This window comes from Chanodichthys erythropterus, chromosome 8 (assembly GCF_024489055.1).
Source record: "Chanodichthys erythropterus isolate Z2021 chromosome 8, ASM2448905v1, whole genome shotgun sequence".
NCBI classification, from domain to species: domain Eukaryota; kingdom Metazoa; phylum Chordata; class Actinopteri; order Cypriniformes; family Xenocyprididae; genus Chanodichthys; species Chanodichthys erythropterus.
Window position 1 is genome coordinate 36,521,685 of NC_090228.1, and position 25,024 is coordinate 36,546,708.

General features: G+C 40.5%; 2 protein-coding genes across 2 annotated transcripts in view; both read right to left on the reverse strand.

The window, feature by feature from the left end:
* LOC137025205 (uncharacterized) overlaps positions 1-7,975 on the reverse strand; it is a 30,365-nt gene extending 22,390 nt beyond the window's left edge. The window contains exons 1-4 of the mRNA XM_067393232.1: positions 7,799-7,975; positions 7,159-7,300; positions 3,927-4,979; positions 3,046-3,367 (exon numbers count right to left, since the gene is read on the reverse strand). Coding sequence (XP_067249333.1) covers positions 3,046-3,367; positions 3,927-4,979; positions 7,159-7,237 — 1,454 coding nt within the window. The 5' untranslated portion in view covers positions 7,238-7,300; positions 7,799-7,975. The remainder of the gene's footprint in view (positions 1-3,045; positions 3,368-3,926; positions 4,980-7,158; positions 7,301-7,798) is intronic.
* A 196-nt stretch (positions 7,976-8,171) lies between these two features.
* Positions 8,172-15,318, reverse strand: LOC137024854 (membrane-spanning 4-domains subfamily A member 4A-like). The gene is made up of 8 exons (XM_067392794.1): positions 15,194-15,318; positions 14,593-14,803; positions 13,996-14,106; positions 13,830-13,898; positions 9,994-10,143; positions 9,536-9,655; positions 8,593-8,673; positions 8,172-8,487 (listed from the first exon to the last, which is right to left on the reverse strand). Exons 2-8 carry the CDS (start codon positions 14,776-14,778, stop codon positions 8,413-8,415), a joined length of 792 nt encoding a protein of 263 aa, XP_067248895.1. The 5' UTR covers positions 14,779-14,803; positions 15,194-15,318; the 3' UTR covers positions 8,172-8,412.
* Positions 15,319-25,024: the final 9,706 nt, after the last annotated feature.

Consider the following 25,024-nt stretch of genomic DNA (forward strand, 5'->3'; position numbering starts at 1 on the left):
TGCGTAAGATGAAATGCCTTTCTGAACCAGCAGGTGGCAGTATCTGAACAGCCAATCAGAATGATCAGATGGCCCGACGGACCGACAAGCTCTGACGCCGATTCAACATGTTGAATCAGCCGGAAAATAGCCAACGAGGACCAACTTCAGTAGACGGTGCGGAACACACTGAGCTTGGTGTGTTCCTGCCTTACGTGACATATACCATCCATGAAAAGCTCATTACTGTTTAACATTTACATTATTAACATGTTGTGATAACTCTGTATATGTCCCTAACAGGGTGGAATATTTTCATAGCTAGTGTCTGAACAATCTACCCATGATTATTATTTTTTGAGTCCCTGAGCTTGACCAATATGTATTCCTAATAGTTAAACATGTCACTGTTTTGGTAGAATGCTAAAAACATGAAAATCATGTACCCTTTTTCCCAACACGTTTGAAGCCAAATTGTTACCGCATACCAGGAATGAGCCATGTACTCATGTAAAAATAAAATGTACTTCTTTAAATACAAAATGTTCCTTTAATAGATTCTGAAGCATGAAACAGAATCACACAAACCAGCTCAAAACACATCACGACACAATACAATTATTTAGTTATATTTCAGCATAAACATACATTGCATTCACTGTGTTTATTAATCTATTAACCATTTATACTTAATGTACAGCTGAAATGTTGCAGAGACATGAGCCTGTCATGTAACAGAGAAATGCTGTAACAGGTTCTTTGTTTTGCAGTACAGAGCAATATGGCACAAAAACTGATGAGTCAATGGTACAAAGAATGTTTACAATGACTGGAAATGGATAATAACTGAAATGTCCTTTTTCTTACAGATGTGGGGAATCATGGATGGCTGAAGCACACACCTTGCTGAAAGGTAAGTGTGGGGAACTCACACACAAAGGACTAGGAGACACAAGGAGATACAGACGCTGGAGATCATAGGTAAGTAGTTCACAATGTCTTAACTAGACTGGACAACCTGGGGAGACGAGGTGAGTGCTTTTATGTGGTGCTGTTGTACTGAAATTGTTCATACATAATCCTTTTATCAGGTATTGCATTTGGATATATATTTAGACATGATCAAAAATAACGTTGTCATAATTTTGACTTTATTTTTGTTTATAAAACGGTTAGTTCCTGTCCTTGATTCTGATTGGTCAATAGCTATGTTTTAATCACGATAAAACACAGCTATGATCGCTTCACCCAATGGTTCTGGGTATCACTACACAACACCCTTAGCAACCACTCTTAGCAACGCAAACTGTTTGTTCTCAATTGATATTGTTCATTGAAGCTTACTGTATTATGTAGAAGAGTGTTATGAGAAAGAGATCAAGTGAGCGAGTGTATTACCTGCATTCAGATTTAGCATTTTCCTTCAGATCAGTCTTATGTTCATAATAACAAAAAAAAATGTTTAAATGTCCGATGTATTATCTTGCCCTTTTAACAGTTAAGGGGTTTTCCCGTGACTGACAGCGCTAGTCAAAACATTTGTCAGCTGCGTCTTGTTCCGTGTTCACAACAATTCAGTCTTTTCAATATAAAAGTCTTCACTTTTGTCTGACACACTCATAAAGACAGTCTTTGCCGCCATCTAATGGTGTAATAATGTAACTTCTGTTGCTGTTCACAGTCAGGCACTATTTTTTCAGGCAGAAGGAAGGCCTTTCGCTTTTTTACTTCATGAAAGTTGCATTGATACACATTTTTTGGCTTTAATAATTGTATTGTGTGGTAAACGTTTTCTAAAAGCAGTAAGGTACTCGAGGCTGTGCTGTATTGTGAATAAGTCACTGCTGAAGGGGTTACTCCACTTCGTGTCGAGCCTAACAATGCCCTTCAGCCGTGACTTATTCACGATACAGCACAGCCTTGAGTACCTTATTGCTTACATAAATGTTACATTTTCTGGCTCTTAACTGACTAGTAATCAGCTTACAACTAATCCTTAGGTCTCACTCTGCCTCCATGTGTGTTTCTGAATTATGGGGCATTCACACCAGACACGACTTTGCGCAAATAAAACATGCTATTCACGTGTAGTTGGATGATTGAACATTTTAAGTTTACTCGCTTCATTCACACGTGAAATTCACTTCACAACAGATGCGAATTTGCATCACGAAAGGGGCTTCTGCCAGCAGCTCCAGTCTCGTTTCTGCACACTTCCTCTGAATAAACACATCAACTCGTCAGCAGGAAAATAGTTGTAAAATAACGGCGAATAAGCTCAATTTACCGGCTTTAGCTACCTTGTAGTCTCAATATTTATATATATAGCTCAAATTGGTAAGTTGTAAAAAAACGCTCTTTACTCAGATTGTCTGACCTCCTCACTTACTTTCTTCCAAGCAAGATCCTTTTTATTCCTGTTTCTATTAAAGTATAAAGATGTATCGTACAGCGACAATGATTTTGTCCTCCATTGTTGTTTCGGATTTCTGCCTCTGCTCACTACGTCGTAATCACGTCACTACTAGAGCAAACTCCTGATTGGTTAATGCGGCGCGAATTTCGCCAAAGTTCAGATTTTTCAACTTGCGCAAGTCACGCGTTACACACATCAAACACCTAAAACGTTCAATTTGCGCCGCGTCAATCGCACAAATCGAGTCATTCGCGCCGCAGGATGTCTATCGCATCTTTGCATTGACTTAACATGTAAATCACTCAAGCTTAACGCTTCATTCGCATCTGGTGTGAACGCACCATTACACTCTTCATGGTTTACAGTTTAACCCTTACACTGCTGTGTTTTTTGGCCTGCATTACAGGATAAGAAATCTCTTAGTCCTTGTCTGTTTATATGGGTTAAAATAAAGGCATAAAACCAGTTAATTTGTAGTGCACTGACAGACTGATAGTTTTATATTCAAATAAGGACTAGATGTTGCAGTCCCAACTGATTCAGTCTGATACTTGCCTTGAGAGGGTTTTGAGGCATCATCTTGGCTGGGGGGTTCGTTGGTGACCCCTTAGTGATGTTTCCTCCTATAAAATACATCTTCAGTTGTGCACCTTGGCTTCTTCAGTTGTTTTGGCCGTTTACCACAAGACACCCTCCGCCCAGCCTGGCCCACCACAGGCTGGTCAGACATTGGTGTGTCGCAAAGGGATGGAGTGGTCATTTTATTCCCCACGCTGTCTCCTTTCTTCTCAACCACAGCCAGTTGACTGCTCCTTTCAGCAACTGTGGCAAGTTCTTTGATGGTCTTCCTCTCGGCCTGCTCTCTGATGCCCATTTCCTTCAGAAGCTTTGAAGTAGAATTGGAAACAAAGCCCCTGCAGCCAACTTCCACTGGACACACCTTCACGCTCCAGCCCCTTTCCTCTGCCTCAGCTGCCAAGGTGGCATAGCACAGCTTTTTCCTTTCCTATGCTTCACCGATGGCATCTTCCCAAGGAACCGTTAGCTCAACAATTAATACACAATGGCAGGAGATCGACCACAGCACTAGGTCTGGGCGCAGATTGATCACAGCAATCGCTATTGGGAAAGTGAGTCTCTGGTCTAAGGCGACTCGCATTTCCCAGTTCCTGACTGCGTTTAATGGGCTAGAATCTGAGGGTAGAGGGTTAGCCTGCTTCGTTTCCCCTTCTCGGATGAAGGCTATTGGCTTTTGTCCAGGTTAAGTAAGCAATAAGCAATACATCATTTGAAAGGATTTACTTTTATTTGTGTCCACATACAATTAGAACAAAACATTGTTTTTGTAAAATAAAGAAAACAAACAGGGTGTGCTTTCTGCCATTTCAGCCTCCGTTAACTTTTTTTGGAGCATGTCATCTGTATAAAAAGACAGATGAACAGTCGTTCTCATGCTCATTACCGTTAATGTAAAAACTGAGGGCATGTGTAGGTGTTCTATTCAATGTGAATTCTCATATGGACTCTAAACACTGTTGGAAGGTGTAAGGCTTTTCTCCAGTATGAATTCTCATGTGCCTTTTAAGCCTTTCTTTACGATTGAAACTTTGTCCACACTGTTGGCAGGTAAAAGGGGTCTCCCCAGTGTGAATTCTCATGTGGACTCTAAGGGTTCCACTTTGATTGAAACTTTTTCCACACTGTTGGCATGTGTAAGGTTTCTCTCCAGTGTGAATTCGTATATGACTCTCAAGACTTCCTTTATGATGGAAACTTTTTCCACACTGTGGGCAGGTAAAAGGTCTCTCCCCAGTGTGAATCATCATATGGGCTTTAAGGATTCCATGTTGAGCAAAACGTTTTCGACACTGAGGGCATGTGAAAGGCTTTTCTCCAGTGTGAACAGTCATGTGCCAGTCAAGGCTTCCTTTATGAGTGAAACTTTTCCCACACTCTTGACAGGTGTAAGGCTTCTCCCCAGTGTGAATTCTCAGGTGGCAATTAAGGTCTCCTTTTTTGCTGAAACTTTTGCCACAGTGTTGGCAGGTGAACGGACTCTCTCCAGTGTGAATTCTCATGTGGACTTTAAGGTTTACACGTTTAGCAAAACTCTCACCACACTGATGGCATGAGTAAGACTTTTCTCCGGTGTGAATTCTCATGTGCATGTTAAGACTTACTTTATGTTTGAAACTTTGTCCACACTGTTGGCAGGTGAAGGGACTCTCTCCAGTGTGCAATCTCATGTGAACTGTAAGGTTTCCATGTTGATTGAAACTCTTTCCACACTGTTGGCATGTGTAAGGCTTTTCTCCAGTATGAATTCTCATGTGGATTGTAAGGTTTACATGTTGAGCAAAACTTTTTCCACACTGTTGGCAGGTGAAACGCTTATCCCCCGTGTGGTCTTTAAGGTTTCTTTGTTGATTGAAACTCTTGAGAGATTTTTTTCGTGTGGAGGTCTTTTCAGTCTGCGAACAACTAAAAGGTTTTTCTCCAGTTATGAAATCATGAAGATTCTCATGTTGATCTTTCTCTTCAGTTTCATTGAGTTCTTCTGTCTCCTCTTTCATTACCATTAGGGCTAAAGTGAAAAAACAAATAAAAGTTTTTCCCAATTTAATGGCACAATACAACAGACATCAATGGCCAGATTTACTAACTGGGGCAAATTAGCATGAGACAAGTTTTGCGTGTGACCTACTGTTGACACACAAATTAAAAAACATGGACGCAGTCAAATCATTTACATAATGACCAAAGCAATCTTCCAAGAGCAGCGCAAATTAAAGTTGGGTCGCAAATAAGCAGAGCTGATGCTTGTCAGGTGCAGGTAGACACAGTCACAACTTGTTACATGTAATATTACAAACACATTGGTTTGGCAAGCGATATGTTCGGATAACATCTTCCTCTTGCATTCCAAAGAAATTAATATGAGTGGAAATTAATATTCTCATTTCTACCACACACTCTCTGTTCTCTGCGGCGTCTCCTCCTAGCAGCAAAAATTGCAGCCATGTCACAAAATGGGTTAAGATGTGGTTTTTGGGGCATTAAATAATGGTACAAATACCAGTAAATTGACTAGCACAAACATTAGTAAATCATTAGTGCTGCATGATTTTTTGTAAACACTCTCCTCCCATATGTTTTGTGTCTGAAAGGGAAACTCCTACAAATGCATAGGCAATAAGGTCAATCACAAAACAACTCAGTCCACGCCTTTTCAGTGCTAATTTTGCACTGTGTGTCTTTATTAAATTCAAACAGTAGTTTTTAACGCCAAAAGAGGGTTTGCACTGATGCAAGCTGTAAGTAAATCTGGCCCCAAAACATTTAGGTATGTAATGCATCAAAACCAACAACATGTTATGCTAGCTCCTATACCAAGTGTGTCCAAACCTGCTCTGGAGGGTAGGGTTGGGAATCGTAAGAAATTTTCCGGTTCTGCCTAACGATTCCGGTTCCATTAAAATAATTAAATAACGAATAAATAAATAGTAGTAAGGGAAAAATGCAAAATACTCGAACAGTGCAAACAGTCTTTTTTGTGTTTATTAATCTTGTAAAATTAATTTAACAGACTGCTAATCTCATATTCGCTAACACTTTATAATAAGGTTCATTAGTTAACAAGGCCTACATTATCATGAACTAATAATGAACTGCATTTCTACAGCATTTATTAATTTTTGTTAATGTTAATTTCAACATTTACTAATACATAATTAAAATCAAGAGTTGTATGAGTTAACATTAGTTAATGCACTGTGAAGTAACATGAACAAACTATGAATGGCTGTATTTTTATTAACTAACATTAACAAAGATTAACAAATACATTAACAAATGTATTACTCATGGTTAGTTCATAAATGAACCTTATTGTAAAGTGTTACCACAAATTAGATAAGATGCTTGAACACACATGTAAGATCCAGACAGCTGAAACAATATTTTTGTGAGTTGGATTCATAAAGACTTCATTTGTTTCTGAAAGAATGATTCAGTGATAGACACATTTTTAACAGTAATTTGTTGCCACCTAGTGGCGTAACAGTGCAATTGATAAAGTTGTTATTTGAAGTCCAGTCACTTTTAGAAGGCAATTTATTATATTTTAATCGGTGACATCAATGTTTCTATCTGAATAATAAACTTTTGTATTCTTCTGTTATAATTGGAATATTTGTCATAAACAAATAATGATACTGTGCGTTTGAAAAGATTGTTTGTGAAGCTGTTTATATCTACAAACGACACTGCTCTTTCTATTAGCGGCAGCGCAAACGCAGATTTGAATGTCGCAATTTTATTTTTGTCAAAGGTTTAATATACACGGGCGAATCGTCATTTAGGAATTAGATCATGTGGGTGATGAAATCGAGAATGCAATCTTTTAAAGATTAATCGTGCAGCTTTGTGTACCTCGCTCTGCAATGATATCTGATGTATATGAGTAGTGTGAGGGCTTTTCTGTGAATGGTTCCAGTCCTTTTCAAAAAACACTACCAGTTCCGGATGAGAACCGGTTCTCGGTTCCCAACCCTAGTTGTAATAATGAATGACCAACATGAAGGTAGGATCTTCTCAGGTTCACTTGAAGGCAGCATTAGTATTTGTCAGGTCATGTGATGTCTGTCATTTACTGACCCTCAAGTTGTTCCGAACCTGTATGAATGTCTTTGTTCTGCTGAACACAAAGGAAGATATTTGGAAGAATGTCAGTAACCAAGTTCAGCTTTGAGAATGAAACCAACCTGTTTGTTCCTCAGTATTTTCATGCATCACTGTTTCTTCAACCTTTATGTCTTCGATCTCCTCTTGAATAAACGCCATCTTTACAATAGTGTCACACTGATCTCAGTCGCTTCAGCGGGAGTACTTCTGTATCTTTCTGTCCTGTTTAAGATGAAAATAATTATCAGATAGAAAAATAAACGTGTGTCTCAATCAGATCTAATTCAGTACACTAGTAAGAGAATCAGAGTGAGAGTATAATGGACTTAAATTCACCTGATTAAACAAATACTCTCAAGACCAACACTACAAATTAATAAAATAACACAATTTATAATGAAAGTTAAAATGCAGGTATTTGTGTTTTATATTTGGCATGTAATGCTTTGTAGATCACATATACTACACTTTAATGAAAACATTTTCTATTGGTTTAAGTCTTCGTTAAACACGTTTATGATAAACTCATTCACGATATAAAAAAGAAGAGAGAGAAACGAAACGCCACTGTTACTCGTGTGTGGATGCGCGTTACTCACAAAAACAACGCAAATAAAATAATATGTTACATTCAATAATAAATTATTAATTCAGCATCGTTTGTAAAACGTTAAAGTTGAATGGACGGTTTATATACCTTTAAACGCTTTAAACACAAACCTTTCTTCAGCCGAATCACAACAGCTGCAGGATCGCGGCGCGTCTTTATGACGTCACGTCACAACACCAAAATAAAAGTCCTGTTCATACGCTGCTGTTTAAAATGCATAGAACAATATAAACAAATAATGTGAGATTTTGTCTAAAAGGAAAAACTGTAATGTCTGGGTAAAGAAACCATGTTATATTAGATATAAATTAGATTCAAATGCAAATAGTGACAAATGTTTATAAAATGTCTAATATGATTTTTTGCTATTCGCAACCCAGAATTGAGAGATCAAAAAACAAAAGAGACAAGAATAAGCCATTTTTTATTCAGTATACTTTTATTTTACAGATTATACTGTATTAATTAGTTGTGCAAAACAAGTAATCCAGTTTCATTAATGATCAGGCAAATTTCTTGACTTTACTAAAGAAAAAAATCATGTCTTGAATAGTTATTGTTTACACATTTGTGTCTTAATCATTATTATCTGATCAAAGGATTTTTTCCTTTGCTGTTATGTTCTTTTTTAATGAAAGATAATGGACAGGAAATCACTGGGAAAACCCACAAAAGCATTTCATACAACTGCAGGAACTCAACTTTGTTGACTCTGTATTAATATTTACTTATATTCACTGTATTGTGGAGGAATTTCTGCAGGAAGGTGATGCATGGCAGGGTTGCTGACCACAGATATCTACAAGAAAAAAAAACTATATGATCAGCTTCCTTGATTACAGATTACTTTTTTTTTTTTTTTTTACTCAAAGTTTCTTAAACTGGCGTTACAAGCTTCTCTTACCTCTGGGTTGTTAAAATTATGGAAGTGATTGTGCCCAAAACAACAGTGCTGTTGAGGTAAAACTTGTGGACCAAACGCCACCTTTGGAAAAATTCACAAGAAGCATTTATATGTGCAATGACACTGGCAGACAGTTTCACTATTACAGCTTTATAGACACCAATGTACTTCAAATATAGAAGGAAAAAAAGCAAAAGACAGAAATGTCGTGGTGTGAAACCTTATGCAATCATTTGGGCTTCTTAAAATAATGTCACAACTAAAAAACCACATGACATTTCTCAGTAGATGGTAATGTTGCTGTTTTTGAAGCAGTTAAACTTGGAGTTTAGCTATTAGTAGAGACGTTGAACACGGTTGAGAGACGCACAGATGCGGGTAATTCACAGATGCTTCATCAATCTCTGCATATCAATGGCTCAAATCTCTATTACAGCTCTAATATGTTTTAAAAAAGTGATGTGTAAGAAAGGGTTCTAAAATAAAGGGTGCTTTAAGGACAGAAATCTTATAAATGTCTTGAAATAAAATATTTGAACAATGTTTTTAAGTAGGGAAAAACTGACTCCATTGCATTAGTAGTTGCATGTTTCAGAGTGAAAAGCTGTACTGTGATCATGTACACGTGTGCAGCTTATAATACCACATTTTTAAAGTGTCTCGGTTCACAGTAAATGCTTCTTCTCACCAACTTCATCTCTGCAAGTGCTGCGAGTTTAACGTTTGATAATGCAATGTGTGCTAAGTTCACTTTATTTACTTTCACATAATTTCCAACATTTTTGTGGACATAAGTTTAAACCTTTAGAATTTAACATGGCTAAAGCTTGAGGTTTTGAACATTTGAGAGTAAAAAAAATACGAAAAATATATTTGTCTTGCATATCTGAGGAGCTCAGCTGACAAAAACATTTAAGAACCCCTGACTTTACCCATCACTCACCTGTGGAGTACAACAGCAGCAGGAGGTGGCTTTACAGGCAAATGCTGACAGATAGATGGAGATGATAAACTCAAGAACTGCGAATATCAATGATACACTACTGATTCCCCAGAAGAGAGTCTGAGAGAGAGCAAAAATAATAATGACAAAATAATTGATAATTAGCCCTCACACTGGTACATTGGCCGTTCAGAAGATCAGAATGGACCATCCTTGAGGATCATATTGTAATACAACATATTTGTACTGAATTGAGTTTAGAATTAATGTATAATGTCAATGATTGCATTGTAAATGAACAGTAATAGTAAGAGATCTATAAACTACTTCTGAAAATGTTGGAAAAAGACTGGACAGATGAGTGCAGATTATGGCTTGACTTTTGTCAAGTGTTCTGATCACACAGTGATCTTACAGTAATTAATAAATAAATGTGAATATAAAAGTTGGTGACATACCTTATACTTTTCATCAAAATAATAACAAGAATAATCACTGCACCAATTGTACACGTTCAATGGCCCTAGACCCAAATCCATTGAAATTATGATGAAGGAAATGCCTGCAGTTATAGTACTGAAAATGTTCATTCCAAGTGAACCTTTTACCTGTAGATAGAAAAACAACAACAACATAAAATTGATTAATAAATTAACAAGATCTTTAGCTTGTTAGATGGAAAGGTATATGGAGAGTGATAAAAATACACTGCTTGACATAAATAAATAATATATACCCACAAGCATCAATTATCAGGGTCCAAGCACCAATAACTCATGTGGATGATTAATGGATACAACTGAAATGTAGTTTTTACAGCAAAGTCCAGTCAATCTTCACTGATAGTTTAGGTTACAGCAAATATGCTGGTGTCAAAAGGGACAAATCGAAATCCTCCCTCTTCTTTTTAACTGTCGTAAGATATGCGATCATAAAATATATGGTGTGTATGTGAACTCGTTTTAAACATTGAAATTTAGATAAAAAAAGCATGCCATAGGATGTCAGGTCAATTTCAAGTGATTATGGTGTTATCATTTGCAGCTCAAAATGTTCTATGTCCAGAAGTATTTATCTTAAGGTCCTTTTCATTTTTATTATTTATTGTATAATATGTGTAGCGTTCTAACCTTTTTAAATGATGTATTTGTTTGAACCATTGGGCTTAAACAGTATTATTATTAATATTAATGTTAACATATTAATAAATACAATATCAGCTCAAAAGGTTACACATATATTTAGTTCCACAAAATTTGGTACACATGCTCATTTTCACACTATGTACATCAGTGCTGAACCTACACTTCTGGAGGCCCTAAGTAAAACTTTGTGAAGGGGCCCCTGTCAGTGCATTATTAAAAAAAACAAAATTTCCATAAACTTATAGCTGCTGTCCATAGCTTTTCTTGTGTTCAAAATGTACAAAAATGATATAATGAGAATGTACAATATGTCTTACCCTGAATCATTATGGTACACTTATAATAAGTGTTTATATTCAGACTATTTCAGACCGGATTGGTAGGACTCGCCGCAGAGTATCACAGTAACTGCGTGACTCGCCATAGACATACACGGAGAAAAGTAGCTTTGGCTACAGTGTTCTTCCACAAGACGCATGCAGGTCTGTTTATTAACCACTAGAATAATAATTAATTTTAAGTAATAATTACAATGGTTTATACAAGGTCCACTGCCAGTTTTCTATAACTAATGGAATTAAAACATCAAGGAATCAAACTGCAAGTTATGAAAAATGTAGGCCTATATAAATATGTATAGAAAAACCTGTTAAAACATATTGAATTGGCAATAAGTACAATTAAGTAAAATTAAAACCAAATTTCCCTTTCGAATGAGAACTCGCACTGCATCCGAATACACTTTGGGGAACACCTCCAGCGTGATGGTGTCTGAAGCATGTGATTCAAATGAAGTAGCTACGTTTTGCTAGCTCTGGTACTGATTTAATTTAATTGATGTAACTCTGAGAAATTATGATTTTTTAAATTGAGTGGTACAGTTCGGTGGCCCTTTTTGAAGCTGCCTTGGTAAACTGTCTCTGAGGTTGAGTATGCTGGGCCTCCAAACACGGTTGACGCGTAAGCTCACCTTAGCTCCAGGTAGACGGTGAAACCAAATGTGTGTTGGCCTCATGTTGTGATGAGCTGTTTTACAAGGTTGAGTGTAGTTGGCCACCTCTTATTCTAGAGAGTTGTTTGTTTAGCCCTCCGCTCTCCTGAGCTCCAGCTAAGACACTGACATCAAGAGTGTCAGTCCTCTGAGGCCCACTGTGGTCAGCTGTCTTTTAGCCTTGAGTGTGGTTTGGCCTCCTCTTTATCTGAGAATTGTTCCATTGAGGCCTCCACTCTCTTAGGCTCTATTCAGACAGTGACATTAAGTGTGTCGGCCGCTGTGGTGAGTTGTTTTTAAGATTGAGTATAGTTTGGCCTCATCCCGATCTGAGGATCGTTCTGCTTAGACCTCCACTCATCTAAACCCCCCACATTGAAAGACTGTCTTTTTGGTTGAGTGTGTTTGGCCTCCTCTCATTTTAGAGTTTTACTGAGGCCTCTCAACTGATCTCCAGTCTGTTTGGCCCTTTGTGTGGTCACCTTGATAATCTGTTTTTATGTTCAGCCAGTTGGCCTCCTCTCACTATAGAGAGTCATTCTGCTGAGGCCTTTGCTCACTTGAGCTCCAGCTAGTCAGCAACACCAATTTTGGCCCTCTTTAGGTCACCTTGGTAAACTGGCTGTCATTCTGAGTATGGTTGGCCTTCTAGCTAGGGAATTTTTTTTCTTTTGAGGCCTTAGCTTATTTGAGCCTTCTATGAGGCCGCCTTGGTAAGCAGTCTTTGAAATTAGGTGTGTTTGGCCTCCTCTCATTATAGAAAGTCTTCCTGCTGAAGCCCCGCTCACTTGAGCTTCTGTTAGACAGGAACATTGAGTGTTCGGCCCTCTATAGGGCTGCCTTGGTAAAGGTCTTTGAAGTTGAGTATGGTTGGCCTACTCTCGCTCTGAGAGTCGTTCTTCTGAGGTTACTGCTCACATGGGCTCAAGTTAGACAGTAACATCAAGGCCCAATGTAGGCCGCCATAATAATCTGTTCTTGGATCTGAGTATGACTGGCCTCCTCTCACTATAGTCATTCTGCTGAAGCCTCTCATCTGGGCTCAAGTTAGACAGTGATATTAAGTATTCTGCCCTCTGTGAGGCCGCCTTTGTGGAGTCCATGCCACTACGGGACAGGGCTGTTAGGGTAAAAGGGGGACCAACACAATATTAGGAAGATGGTCATAATGTTATGCCTGATCGGTGTATATTTGCATGTTATATTCTAGTGTTGTCAAAAGTACCGACTTCGGTACCTAGTCGGTACTGAAATTCTAAAAACGTGACGCTTTGAGCGCTGTTGAGTGGATTCGTAAACATCTCTGATTGGCCGTTGTTTTCACGGCTCATCGGATATGTCTGTGATTGGCTTCAATGATCAACGCTGTAAAAACTTTGTAAATAGTCATCAATTAATCTTTTCACTAAGCGCTTACACAGATACACACGGGAGCGTTTGAAAGCAGGCGTCTATCGCGGATCAGTCCACTGTTAGACGCCTGCTTTCAATCGCTCGCGCTCCCACTTTCAAAACGCTTTCAAATTCAAACACTTCCGTGTGCTTTCAAACGCTCCCACGCGTTGATCATTGTAGCCAATCACAGGCATATCCGATGAGCGCGTCAACACAATGGCCAATCAGAGATGTTTATGAATCCGCTCAACAGCGCTCAAAGCGTCACGTTTTTAAAATTTCAGTACCGATAGGTACCGAAGTCAGTACTTTTGACAACACTATTATATTCACATTATGAGTAAATTACCATCATTTTTATTTTATATAGTGATGATTAAGGGGGCCCCCTGGTAGTTTGGGGCCCCTACACAACTTGCGTAGTTTGCTTATAGGGAGGATTGGCTCTGATGTACATCGATGTGTACGCCAATCAGATTTGACTTTATTAGTAACCGAAAAAATGTATTGGCTGCTAGTGGACTTTTTTTATGTAGCCAAATCATATAAGTTTTGACATCCACCAAAAAAAATTCATATTAATTTTCGACTTTACCAATCCTTCAGTTACTGACAAGTTTGGGTTCTCTACAAATTACAGTCACTGATGCCCATACACTTTTATAGAAGAAAAATAAGGAAGAATAAAAATCAGTACTAACACGATAGGTTTCAAGTAATTCCGGTGCTTCAAGTCCTAAAATAACAAGTGTTGTGTACATACCAAACACAAATTGGAGGGTGAATTCAGTTTGTTTTCTGCAGCAATGCAGAGTGAGCCTGCGGAAATGTACTGAGAGCAGAGAGAAAGACACAAATCAAGACTTTCGCTGGAATATATAACTTGTGTTATAAAAGACACAACACTTAATTGTATTATTGTTTCTTACGATGAGAGATCCCCAGTAAGGAATCCCACTAAAGACAGAGATGGATTCTGCATAAATTGTAGACACAATTCCCAACAGGAGAGTCAACAGGCCAATCATTATCTGGACAGTCTGTGAAGGACAAGAGTCTTTTATAAAGGAAGTAAAACAGCATCAAATTTTGGGGAACATTATAAAATGTACAATGTATATTTACAGTAGCTGTAATTTTGGACCTATGCTTGCACTACAAAATATCCAGGTACTCTCATTGCATGAAATCACATACTGATTTATGAATGAGCAAAATTTGTCCATTACTTGACTTTTTGTTAGTTTGCAACTCCTATAACATTCTTCTCTGTGACTGAAACACTATAATGTTTTACTATCTTACCCTGTAAATGATAAATCTTACCTTATATTGCTATATTTACTGCATTGTCTCAAGGCATTGAATCACATTCTTCAATAAACAAATGTGTATGCTTTGTTCAAGTGTACCACTCCTTTTTTTTTTTTTTTTTTTAAGAATTTATTCATGTACTTTCCATTCCTCACACTGACATACACACATACAAATTATACAATTATTTGGGTTTATAATCAATTTCTCACCCCAAGGGCTTTTGGTTGGCCTTTCAGAAATGCCTGAAGTCCATGAAAAGGTGAAACTCCAGCTGGCTGTTGTTCATAAACAGGCACAGGAGCATTTGTCCCAGTTCCAGTTGCTGTTGTTTGTGTTGGTGGTTGAAACTGGATGACGAGCGTTGAAGATGTCATGGGTACGACAGTTTGAGACATTCTTGTTTCTGAATCTGAAATTCACCTGTACAAAATCATAGTAAATCGAGATTATATATAATTATAAAATACATTTTCTAGATAAACAAACTTTTCAGTTTATTTATTAAAATATTATATTTTCATTATAGTTATTAATATACATTGTTTCACATTGTTGAAAAACCTATGAATAATAATAACTATATAATAGCAACAATAGCAACTAACTTTATTAGACCTTGAAAACTGAAATTATCCTATATAACAAACAGCTCAAGTTTACATTGATCCACATCATTAACATTTAAAGCATTTAGCAAGATCCTCTTTTCCAAAGACACTTACAAAAGTGCCCTACCAACCATTACAGAGGATAGGCATTTGTATAAAGGTAGTCAGATAGTGTGTGTAAGTATATAATTTGTTGTTTTACCGGAAAATAAATCTTCTCTTCAGTTGGTTTACCACACTCTGTAGTTGAGTTCACTCTTCTGAGATGAGCCGATGTAAGTAAGATGTAATAAGAGTAACTGCTGATACTGTTTCCCAGAATGAAACGGGAATCAGGTGGAGATCAGGTGGTTAAGAGGGGTGGTAAAGCAGGCACAAAGGACAATAATTAACTGAAATATTCATAAATGTGTTTATGTTGTACTTCACAGCAAGTAATCTGCATGTAAATACTGTAAAACAAAATGTGATCGAAATAATGATGATCAGCACAGCATGATTTAAAATTTCATAGTGAAAGCAGGTAACACTCTTTAGTTGACATTCTTTAGTTAACATTCATTCTCCTCTTTTCAAATTAATTTCAGTCAATTTTCACACATAATTATTGTTCCAAAACAAAGCATTTACACTTTACTGGTTTGATACAGTTTTGAATTTAAAAAACAAAACAAATATCATTCCACTAACATGTGCTTTCTTCTCTAGAAGTCACTCTTTCATAGCTGTTAGTATAAGCAGACAGACTGTGACTATTGGGGTCATGGTTTCAATGATCCCATTATCCTGTTGGGTTTTCTGTTACTGTTTACTCTAGTGATAACTACTGACGGGTGAACTTCGAGGGCTACATTACAGACATGGCACATGTAATCACCTCTAAGTGTTGTGTTTCACACTTGAACAAACATAGCCACAGTTTTAAAATTGCCTATACTAGAGTGATTATTTAAAATGTGATTGTAACAAACTTCGTAGATAAGGAAGAAGGAGGCGGGAACCCGCGAACGCTAAACATAATTTTAATTCAAAATAAACAAATACAAAATGAAAGTAACACAAACATAATAAAACATAACATAAAGTCCAGGCCTGGTCCTCTCTCATCCTTCACTGTCATCGCTCCTCCGTGAGAGACTCAAGGCCGGTGCGCCTCGCAGGTGAAGCTCGTTATCTCTCGTGTCACTGGCCTCGCACCGTTCCCTCACAGCTCTCGCCCGCCCTGCTCGCCACAGTTATCTAATTGTGCAGTGATGCTCACCAATGAAAAAGGGTTGACAAACCAATGCCAAGAATATTTGCAGTGGAAACCCATGACATCCCAGTTGTCCTCAACCGTGAAAGTTATTCTGTAGTGGTGTGATATCTGGACGTTAGAATAAAAAATGTTTTATTGTTTCATTCTTCAGAGAGAGCTCATAAGAGAGAGCTTATGATTGGTGTTTTGTGTTTTAAGTGTTTGTTACAAGTTTCGATGCCTTGATGACAGGGGCAGGGGGCTCAAGGCCAGCCATTTTCACTGTCATGATGGATGATAAAGTCCCATCCAGAGCCAAACTGTTTCTAGTTTTGGTTTTGTTCAAACCCATCATGGAGAACACTCTCTCTGCATCTGCATTTGAGTTAGGAAGAACTAAAACCAGTTTGAAAATCTTAGACAGCCTACCAAATCTGCTCAAACTGGTCACCTTTAAAAAAACATAAACCAAAAATAAATCTCTTTAATTTTTTATTAGCATTCATTAATTTGATTAAGTAGATGTCAAAGGGTGTAGAATATCTCTTACCCTATTCTTCATTGATGACATATTCCCCCCAAAACTTTAGTGTCGAAAGTGGCTGGGTCTTGGGGATGTCTATCAATTGATATTCAAGGAACTCCTCGCTGAGCTGATCATGCTCTTGGGGTCCCTGGTATGGAAACAGTTCAGAAAACCTAAAAAGAACACAATGTGCACTGAACTGTTTAATATACAGTGGGAGAAACCACAAGGTTTGTTTTGTGAACATCAAACTTCACAATCAGTTTGGCATCCTGGGCTATTAAACACAAAAACACGCATGGCATTGAATTTGCTACTCAACTACATCAGCATAGTTTATATCTTCCAAAATACTCAAAGACATTGTTAAGGAACTGTGCCTTCCCACACAGAAAGTCAAGGTTGTTGGCCATTATTACCATTTCAAATTAAAATCTACGTTCTGGGGGGGCGCTATGGAGCCGTGAACCAAGATGGCAGCTTAAAGTGAATGCTCCATGTAAGCTGCATCAAAAATTCCAAAAACCCAGCCTTTGAAGCGTAGACTGAATCATAAGATGTCAAAATCTGCTACTCTCAAGGATTGTGATATTTTCACACAAAAACGCGGTTCCCAAAAACCAGCTAAAACTGACATTTCGGCAGCAGGTCAAGACAACGTGGGGACTGCTAGCACAGATAGCATGTGTGATCTTACCACGGTGTTAGCTGAACTTCGCTCATTGCACTCGGAGTTCAGTGGATTTGGAATCAAGCTGGACAGCATAGATAATCGTATGGGTGAAATTAGTAAGTCCATCGCTGCTTTGGAGAAAAACATGACGGAGGTGAAGCAAAATGTAGCCACTAATGTTACTCGACTGGAGGAAGCTGAGAATAGAATCATGTCGGTGGAGGAACTCCTAGAAAAGAGCACGGTCGACCTTACCCACATGGAAAGAACCTATATGTGGATATATGCGCATATATGAAACCTATATGCAGTGTATATGCGCATATATGCTGCATATATGCACATATATGATAATATATATGCACATATATGCTGCATATATGCCGCACATATGCTGCATATATGCCGTATATATACTGCATATATGCTGCATATATGCGTATATATGCCACATATAGGCAAAATTGAGGTGCATATATGTGCATATACAGCAAATATAGGTCTCCTGTATTGCTTCTTCATATCCACATATAAGCCCTATACATAAAAGATATGTATTCTATATAGCTAATGGCAGGATCTGGTCATTTTGTAGCTCATATCTCATTTTTGACTGTCATACATGATGCCTAGCTCATATTTTCTATTATCAAGGCAAAAACTAAGAATTAATGAAAAAAGTTATGCAAGAACTTATGTATGTGTGAACATGTGAAATTGGTCCCACATGGAAAAAACCTATATAAACATATGTGTTTCAATATAGGTTTTGATATAGGTTTTTAATATATGTGACATATATAAAATTGGCCATTTTCCTATATTATATGTACATATATGTGAATATTATGTATGTGTGCATATATGTGTACATATATGTGTATATATTTGTGTACATATATGTACATATAATATAGGAAAACGGCCAATTTTATATATGTCACATATATTAAAAACCTATATCAAAACCTATTTTGAAACATATATGTTTATATAGGTTTTTTCCATGTGGGTAGCAACGCCATGAAGCGAATATCCTACCTAGAGGCAAAGACTGACGACCTGGAGAACTGGTGTTGCAGTCGATTCTGTTCCCTTTGGAATGTGTGTTCCCCCTGTTGACTGCGCATGCGCCATGAAACACCGCTGGATGGACGGAAAGCGAAGGAGGACAAAAATATTGGCGCTACGTTTAAATGTCTTGCACTGTAGCATAATAAAATGATTCAGTCCAGTTTTATTTCTGTGAATTGATTTAATCTTGAACTTATTCATAGTTTATGTATTAAGCATGAATTTAGTTTATTATGCCTGAATTTATTCAGTTGAATTGTGCCTGTTGCACAAATTAGCTTAAATGCAGTAACATATAACATATAACAGTAACATATATGTCCAAACTTGATGCCTCATATTACTGCATTTTTATTGTTTAGCATTATTATTATCGCAAAAATACAGAGATGACATGTTTATGATATACAACAACAGTATACAAAATGTATTAACAATGTTCACTGCTTCCAAAGTAGCCTACACATGATAAAATTTGAGTTCCTCAAATTATTGTCACAAGGGAAACAGATACTATGTTATATTTTGTTCCTTATATAAAATAAAAATGAATAAATATATATGGATACAATTATATGTTGTCATTATTGCCTTCTTTAATATTTTTCACATGCAAGATGCAAGGGTGCAATATAACATTCTTAACTACAACATTAAAAATAACCTGTTGTCCAATTTCAGTTTAAATTTCACTGGGCCTTCGGAACATTCTTGCAGGTTGTTTAGATTCTACTAATAAAGCTATTTCAATAGATGGCAAACTTTACCACATCTCCACAAGAAATGGTATGGTTTTGAGAAGAAAAGTGGTTGTTAGACAAAAGGAGGCCAACCAAGTATTCTCAGAGTTTCATGCTAGCTCCTACGGAGCCCACTGTGGAACGGAAAAAACAAAGCTTGCCATTTCAGCTAGGTTCTACTGGCCTGGAATGGGAGTGGACATTGACAAATGGGTAAACATTAAATCATTCTTCTTGAACATTGCTGTGAAACATTCAAATGGATTGTTTTTGAATGTATTATTCATGTGATTATTTCTGAACATCAGGTTTTGCAGTGTGCCCAGTGTCAATATAGCAGACTGTCCATCAAGCAGGAGCCCAAGTACATCCCAATATGTGTATGTATGCTTGTCCACAAATGTGCATGAGTTTTGAGATGGGTAATTCATGAGTTCACAGAATTGTATGTATTTGTTGTGCTATTTTAATTAAGGTGGACAAGCCTCTGGAATTACTGGGCATGGATTTAGTGGGGAAAGTCTCGAGGACCAACCAGGGAAATGAGTACATTTGTGTCCTTGTTGACTATTACACCAAATGGTCCGAGGCCTATGCAATTCCTAATAAATCTGCAGCAGTTGTCTCGCGCTGCATTATTAACTTTTTCTACAGGTTTTGGGCACCAAAGAGGATACTCACTGACCAAGGCACTGAGTTTGTGAACCAGGTTTGTAGTTTGAATGAATCAAATACAGTATGCATGAGACTTCATGTGAGCAAAGGATTTGTTAGATTCTGCAACATTTGATTCTTTGTAGATTCATTTTAATGTGTTTTGCAAACAGATCAATGAGGAACTCTGTGCATTCCTCAATGTGGAGAGAAGCCTCTGTGCACCGTACCATCCACAGACGAACGGGCTTGTGGAGAAACTTAATGGAACCATTCAGAGGTGAACCATTTATAGGTTGCTTTTGGGAGTGCAATATTCAAAGAAATATTGGTGTTTGTAATGGGTTACTCATAACTTTCAACATTGATTATGACTCTAGAGCCTTGTGCTGTTAAGGATGTTGGTGTAGAGAGACGAGGCAGATACGGATTTCCACAAAGTATAAAGACTTTAATATAAACAAGGGCAGGAACACCAAACATACACTAAACACTACAGAGAACGGACAAGGAGTGCAGGGAGTGAGTGCAATATATGGGGAGTGCTGACAATAGAGTCCAGGTGCAGGTGATGAGTGCTGATGAGGAGCAGACGAGGGAAGTGAGTGCAGGTGTGGAAACAGGAGGATCATGGGATATGGAGTCCAGGAAGACAAGGGATCTGTGACAGTACCTCCCCCTCCCGGTAGGCGCGTCCTCGCGCCGTAAATAGAATAACCGGGAGGGGGGGCGGGCGCCCTGGAGACCTCATGCAGGTGCCGGGGGATGAGTGGACTGGAGTGGAGGTCTCCAGGGCGGATCCATGATCCATGGCGGGTCAGGAGCCTTGGCAGGCCACGGCGGGTCAGGAGCCTTGGCAGGCCACGGCGGGTCAGGAGCCTTGGCAGGCCATGTCAGAGGCCCACCCACATGTGTGGCGCCCACATGTCCCCCACCCACGGGTAATTGGGCCCCCCCCCAAAAATACTTGGAGAGGTTTAGGATCATATTGAGGAGTCCAAGGAATAAAGTCAATGTGTGGGTGGAGGAGCATGGAGCTGGTTTGGCGGCGGATACTGGAGCTGGTATGGCGGCGGAGACTGGAGAACTTTGCTCGGCGGCGGAGACTGGAGGACTTTGCTCGGCGGCGGAGACTGGAGGACTTTGCTCGGCGGCGGAGACTGGAGGACTTTGCTCGGCGGCGGAGACTGGAGGACTTTGCTCGGCGGCGGAGACTGGAGGACTTTGCTCGGCGGCGGAGACTGGAGGACTTTGCTCGGCGGCGGAGACTGGAGGACTTTGCTCGGCGGCGGAGACTGGAGGACTTTGCTCGGCGGCGGAGACTGGAGGACTTTGCTCGGCGGCGGAGACTGGAGGACTTTGCTCGGCGGCGGAGACTGGAGGACTTTGCTCGGCGGCGGAGACTGGAGGACTTTGCTCGGCGGCGGAGACTGGAGGACTTTGCTCGGCGGCGGAGACTGGAGGACTTTGCTCGGCGGCGGAGACTGGAGGACTTTGCTCGGCGGCGGAGACTGGAGGACTTTGCTCGGCGGCGGAGACTGGAGGACTTTGCTCGGCGGCGGAGACTGGAGGACTTTGCTCGGCGGCGGAGACTGGAGGACTTTGCTCGGCGGCGGAGACTGGAGGACTTTGCTCGGCGGCGGAGACTGGAGGACTTTGCTCGGCGGCGGAGACTGGAGGACTTTGCTCGGCGGCGGAGACTGGAGGACTTTGCTCGGCGGCGGAGACTGGAGGACTTTGCTCGGCGGCGGAGACTGGAGGACTTTGCTCGGCGGCGGAGACTGGAGGACTTTGCTCGGCGGCGGAGACTGGAGGACTTTGCTCGGCGGCGGAGACTGGAGGACTTTGCTCGGCGGCGGAGACTGGAGGACTTTGCTCGGCGGCGGAGACTGGAGGACTTTGCTCGGCGGCGGAGACTGGAGGACTTTGCTCGGCGGCGGAGACTGGAGGACTTTGCTCGGCGGCGGAGACTGGAGGACTTTGCTCGGCGGCGGAGACTGGAGGACTTTGCTCGGCGGCGGAGACTGGAGGACTTTGCTCGGCGGCGGAGACTGGAGGACTTTGCTCGGCGGCGGAGACTGGAGGACTTTGCTCGGCGGCGGAGACTGGAGGACTTTGCTCGGCGGCGGAGACTGGAGGACTTTGCTCGGCGGCGGAGACTGGAGGACTTTGCTCGGCGGCGGAGACTGGAGAACTGGGCTCGGCGGCGGAGACTGGAGAACTGGGCTCGGCGGCGGCTGGAGCGGCGGCTGGAGCGGCAGGCTCGGCGGCGGCTGGAGCGGCAGGCTCGGCGGCGGCTGGAGCGGCAGGCTCGGCGGCGGCGACTGGAGCTGAGGGCTCGTAGGCGGCGACTGGAGCTGAGGGCTCGTAGGCGGCGACTGGAGCTGAGGGCTCGTAGGCGGCGACTGGAGCTGAGGGCTCGTAGGCGGCGACTGGAGCTGAGGGCTCGTAGGCGGCGACTGGAGCTGAGGGCTCGTAGGCGGCGGCTGGAGCTGAGGGCTCGTAGGCGGCGGCTGGAGCTGAGGGCTCGTAGGCGGCGGCTGGAGCTGAGGGCTCGTAGGCGGCGGCTGGAGCTGAGGGCTCGTAGGCGGCGGCTGGAGCTGAGGGCTCGTAGGCGGCGGCTGGAGCTGAGGGCTCGTAGGCGGCGGCTGGAGCTGAGGGCTCGTAGGCGGCGGCTGGAGCTGAGGGCTCGTAGGCGGCGGCTGGAGCTGAGGGCTCGTTCATTCCCTCAAATACAATTAAGATCCCCACAGGCACTGGAGCTGGCTCGGTGGGGACTGGAGCGGACTCTGGAGATCTTGGAGCGGGCTCTGGAGAGACCGGGGCGGCTTGCTTCCTCCTCCTCCGCTTACGGGACCCAGTGGAGGAGTGTGGGTTCCGTGTGGTCCAGGAAGTCAGCTCACTGGAGGGATATGTGGAGGAAGAAGGAGTCTGACCAACTGGCCTGGCCACCTCTGTTTCTGGAGGGACTGGACGGGATTGACACTTATCCTGAACCTCATCGACAAAGAAATTAGATCCGTTTAAATACAAAATTAGATTAATGGTTTCGCTCAAGGAAAAGGAATTTTCAGGTTCATCCAAACGGATAGTGTCATCGTCCAGTCCATCCAGAAACAGGGCGTTCAAAAGTGCATCTGACCAGTTAGTCAGGAAAGCAAGCTCTACAAACTCCTCCACATACCTCTCCAGTGAACGGCCAACCTGGAAGAGCCCGATGAGCCGGTCGGCCGCAGATGTAGTTGCGAGAGGCTGAGAAGGAGTTGGAGCCTCGGGGATGAGGAAAATTCCCATCTTATCCTTTGTGGATATCCAGCGGTAATGGTCCGTTCTTCTGTTAAGGATGTTGGTGTAGAGAGACGAGGCAGATACGGATTTCCACAAAGTATAAAGACTTTAATATAAACAAGGGCAGGAACACCAAACATACACTAAACACTACAGAGAACGGACAAGGAGTGCAGGGAGTGAGTGCAATATATGGGGAGTGCTGACAATAGAGTCCAGGTGCAGGTGATGAGTGCTGATGAGGAGCAGACGAGGGAAGTGAGTGCAGGTGTGGAAACAGGAGGATCATGGGATATGGAGTCCAGGAAGACAAGGGATCTGTGACATGTGCAAGCTTGTGGATACGAGACCTGAAAAATGGGATGAGTACCTAGATGCAGTAATGTTTGGTCTTAGAACCAAGACGCAACTGACTACTAGGTATCTTTCATTTGAAAGTCATGTTTCTAGTATCTGTAAAATCGCCTTCTTCCATCTAAAAAATATATCTAAATTACGACATATGCCCTCAATGACAAATGTGGAACAGTTGGTTCATGCATTCATGACCTCAAGACTAGATTATTGTAACGCTCTACTGGGTGGTTGTTCTGCTCGGCTTTTAAACAGACTACAGTTGGTCCAAAATGCGTCAGCTAGAGTTCTTACTAGAACCAGAAAGTATGACCATATTAGCCCAGTTCTGTCATCACTGCATTGGCTTCCTGTTAAACATCGTATAGATTTTAAAATCTTGCTACTTACTTATAAAGCTCTAAATGGTTTAGCTCCCCAGTACCTAAGTGAGCTCTTAATGCATTATAGTCCTTCACGTCTATTGCGATCTCAGAATTTAGGCCAGTTGATAATACCCAGAATATCAAAATCAACTGAAGGCGGCAGATCCTTTTCCTATTTAGCACCTTAATCTTCCTAGCATTGTTCGGGAAGCAGACACACTCTGTCAGTTTAAATATAGACTAAAAAACACATCTCTTTGCTCTTGCATACACATAACACATTATCAATACATTATCATTTTTCAAATCCGTTAAAGGATTGTTACGCTGCAATAATTAGGTTGGCCGGAACCGAGAACATTTCCTATAACACTAGATATACCTGTACATCAGAATAAGAATGGCATCTACGCTAATATCTGTCTCTCTGCTTATCCTGAGGTTTGCCGGGTGCTGGATCCAGGCCGTATCCAGGTCAGATGGAGAACCTGCGTCTGGACCTGACTACAACGTAGCCCAGGAGACAATGGGCCTAAAGATCCAATTCTGGCTGCATCTATAATTGAGATTTTTAATCCCCGTATCCGCTTACATATATTTATATATAATCTATTTTTAATCTCTATAGTAAAAATGTATAATTCAGATTTTGATCTCCATATCCATTTACATATATTATACATATATCTTCCAAGGGGTTTTTTCTCTCCTAGGACTTTTTTCCCAGTGCTAGCACGCTGGGTTTTTCTTCTAGTGGGTTTTTTCCACCCCTGGGAGTCAGCCGACATTGGCTTAATGTAGCACCATCTTGTATATGTTACATATTACCACGCTTGTTTGTACAGCTTATTTTTAACCACTTCCCTTTTTTCTGTGCTTCTAATATGTACAGTTGCTTTGAAACAATTACCAATTGTAAAAGCGCTATATAAATAAATTTTGACTTGACTAGGTACTCCCAATTTTTCATAATGTTTGGCATGGAGGCCCGATATCCTTGTGAGGTTCCAGAGACGTATGAGGTATGCTATCCTTTACATTGTTTCATATAAATATCATGTATCATTTAATTTAATAATTTTAATCTTAAATGTTTCTGAAAAGGTCAACAGCACTGTGGAA

Coding starts and splice junctions, on each gene's coding strand:
- LOC137024854 (XM_067392794.1), bottom strand. CDS start 14,778: ATGTCTCAAACTGTCGTACCCATGACATCTTCAACGCTCGTCATCCAG. Junction 10,144..13,829: donor CACCCTCCAATTTGTGTTTG/GTATGTACACAA, acceptor TTCTATCTACAG/GTAAAAGGTTCACTTGGAAT. Junction 8,488..8,592: donor ATAATTTTAACAACCCAGAG/GTAAGAGAAGCT, acceptor TTTTTCTTGTAG/ATATCTGTGGTCAGCAACCC.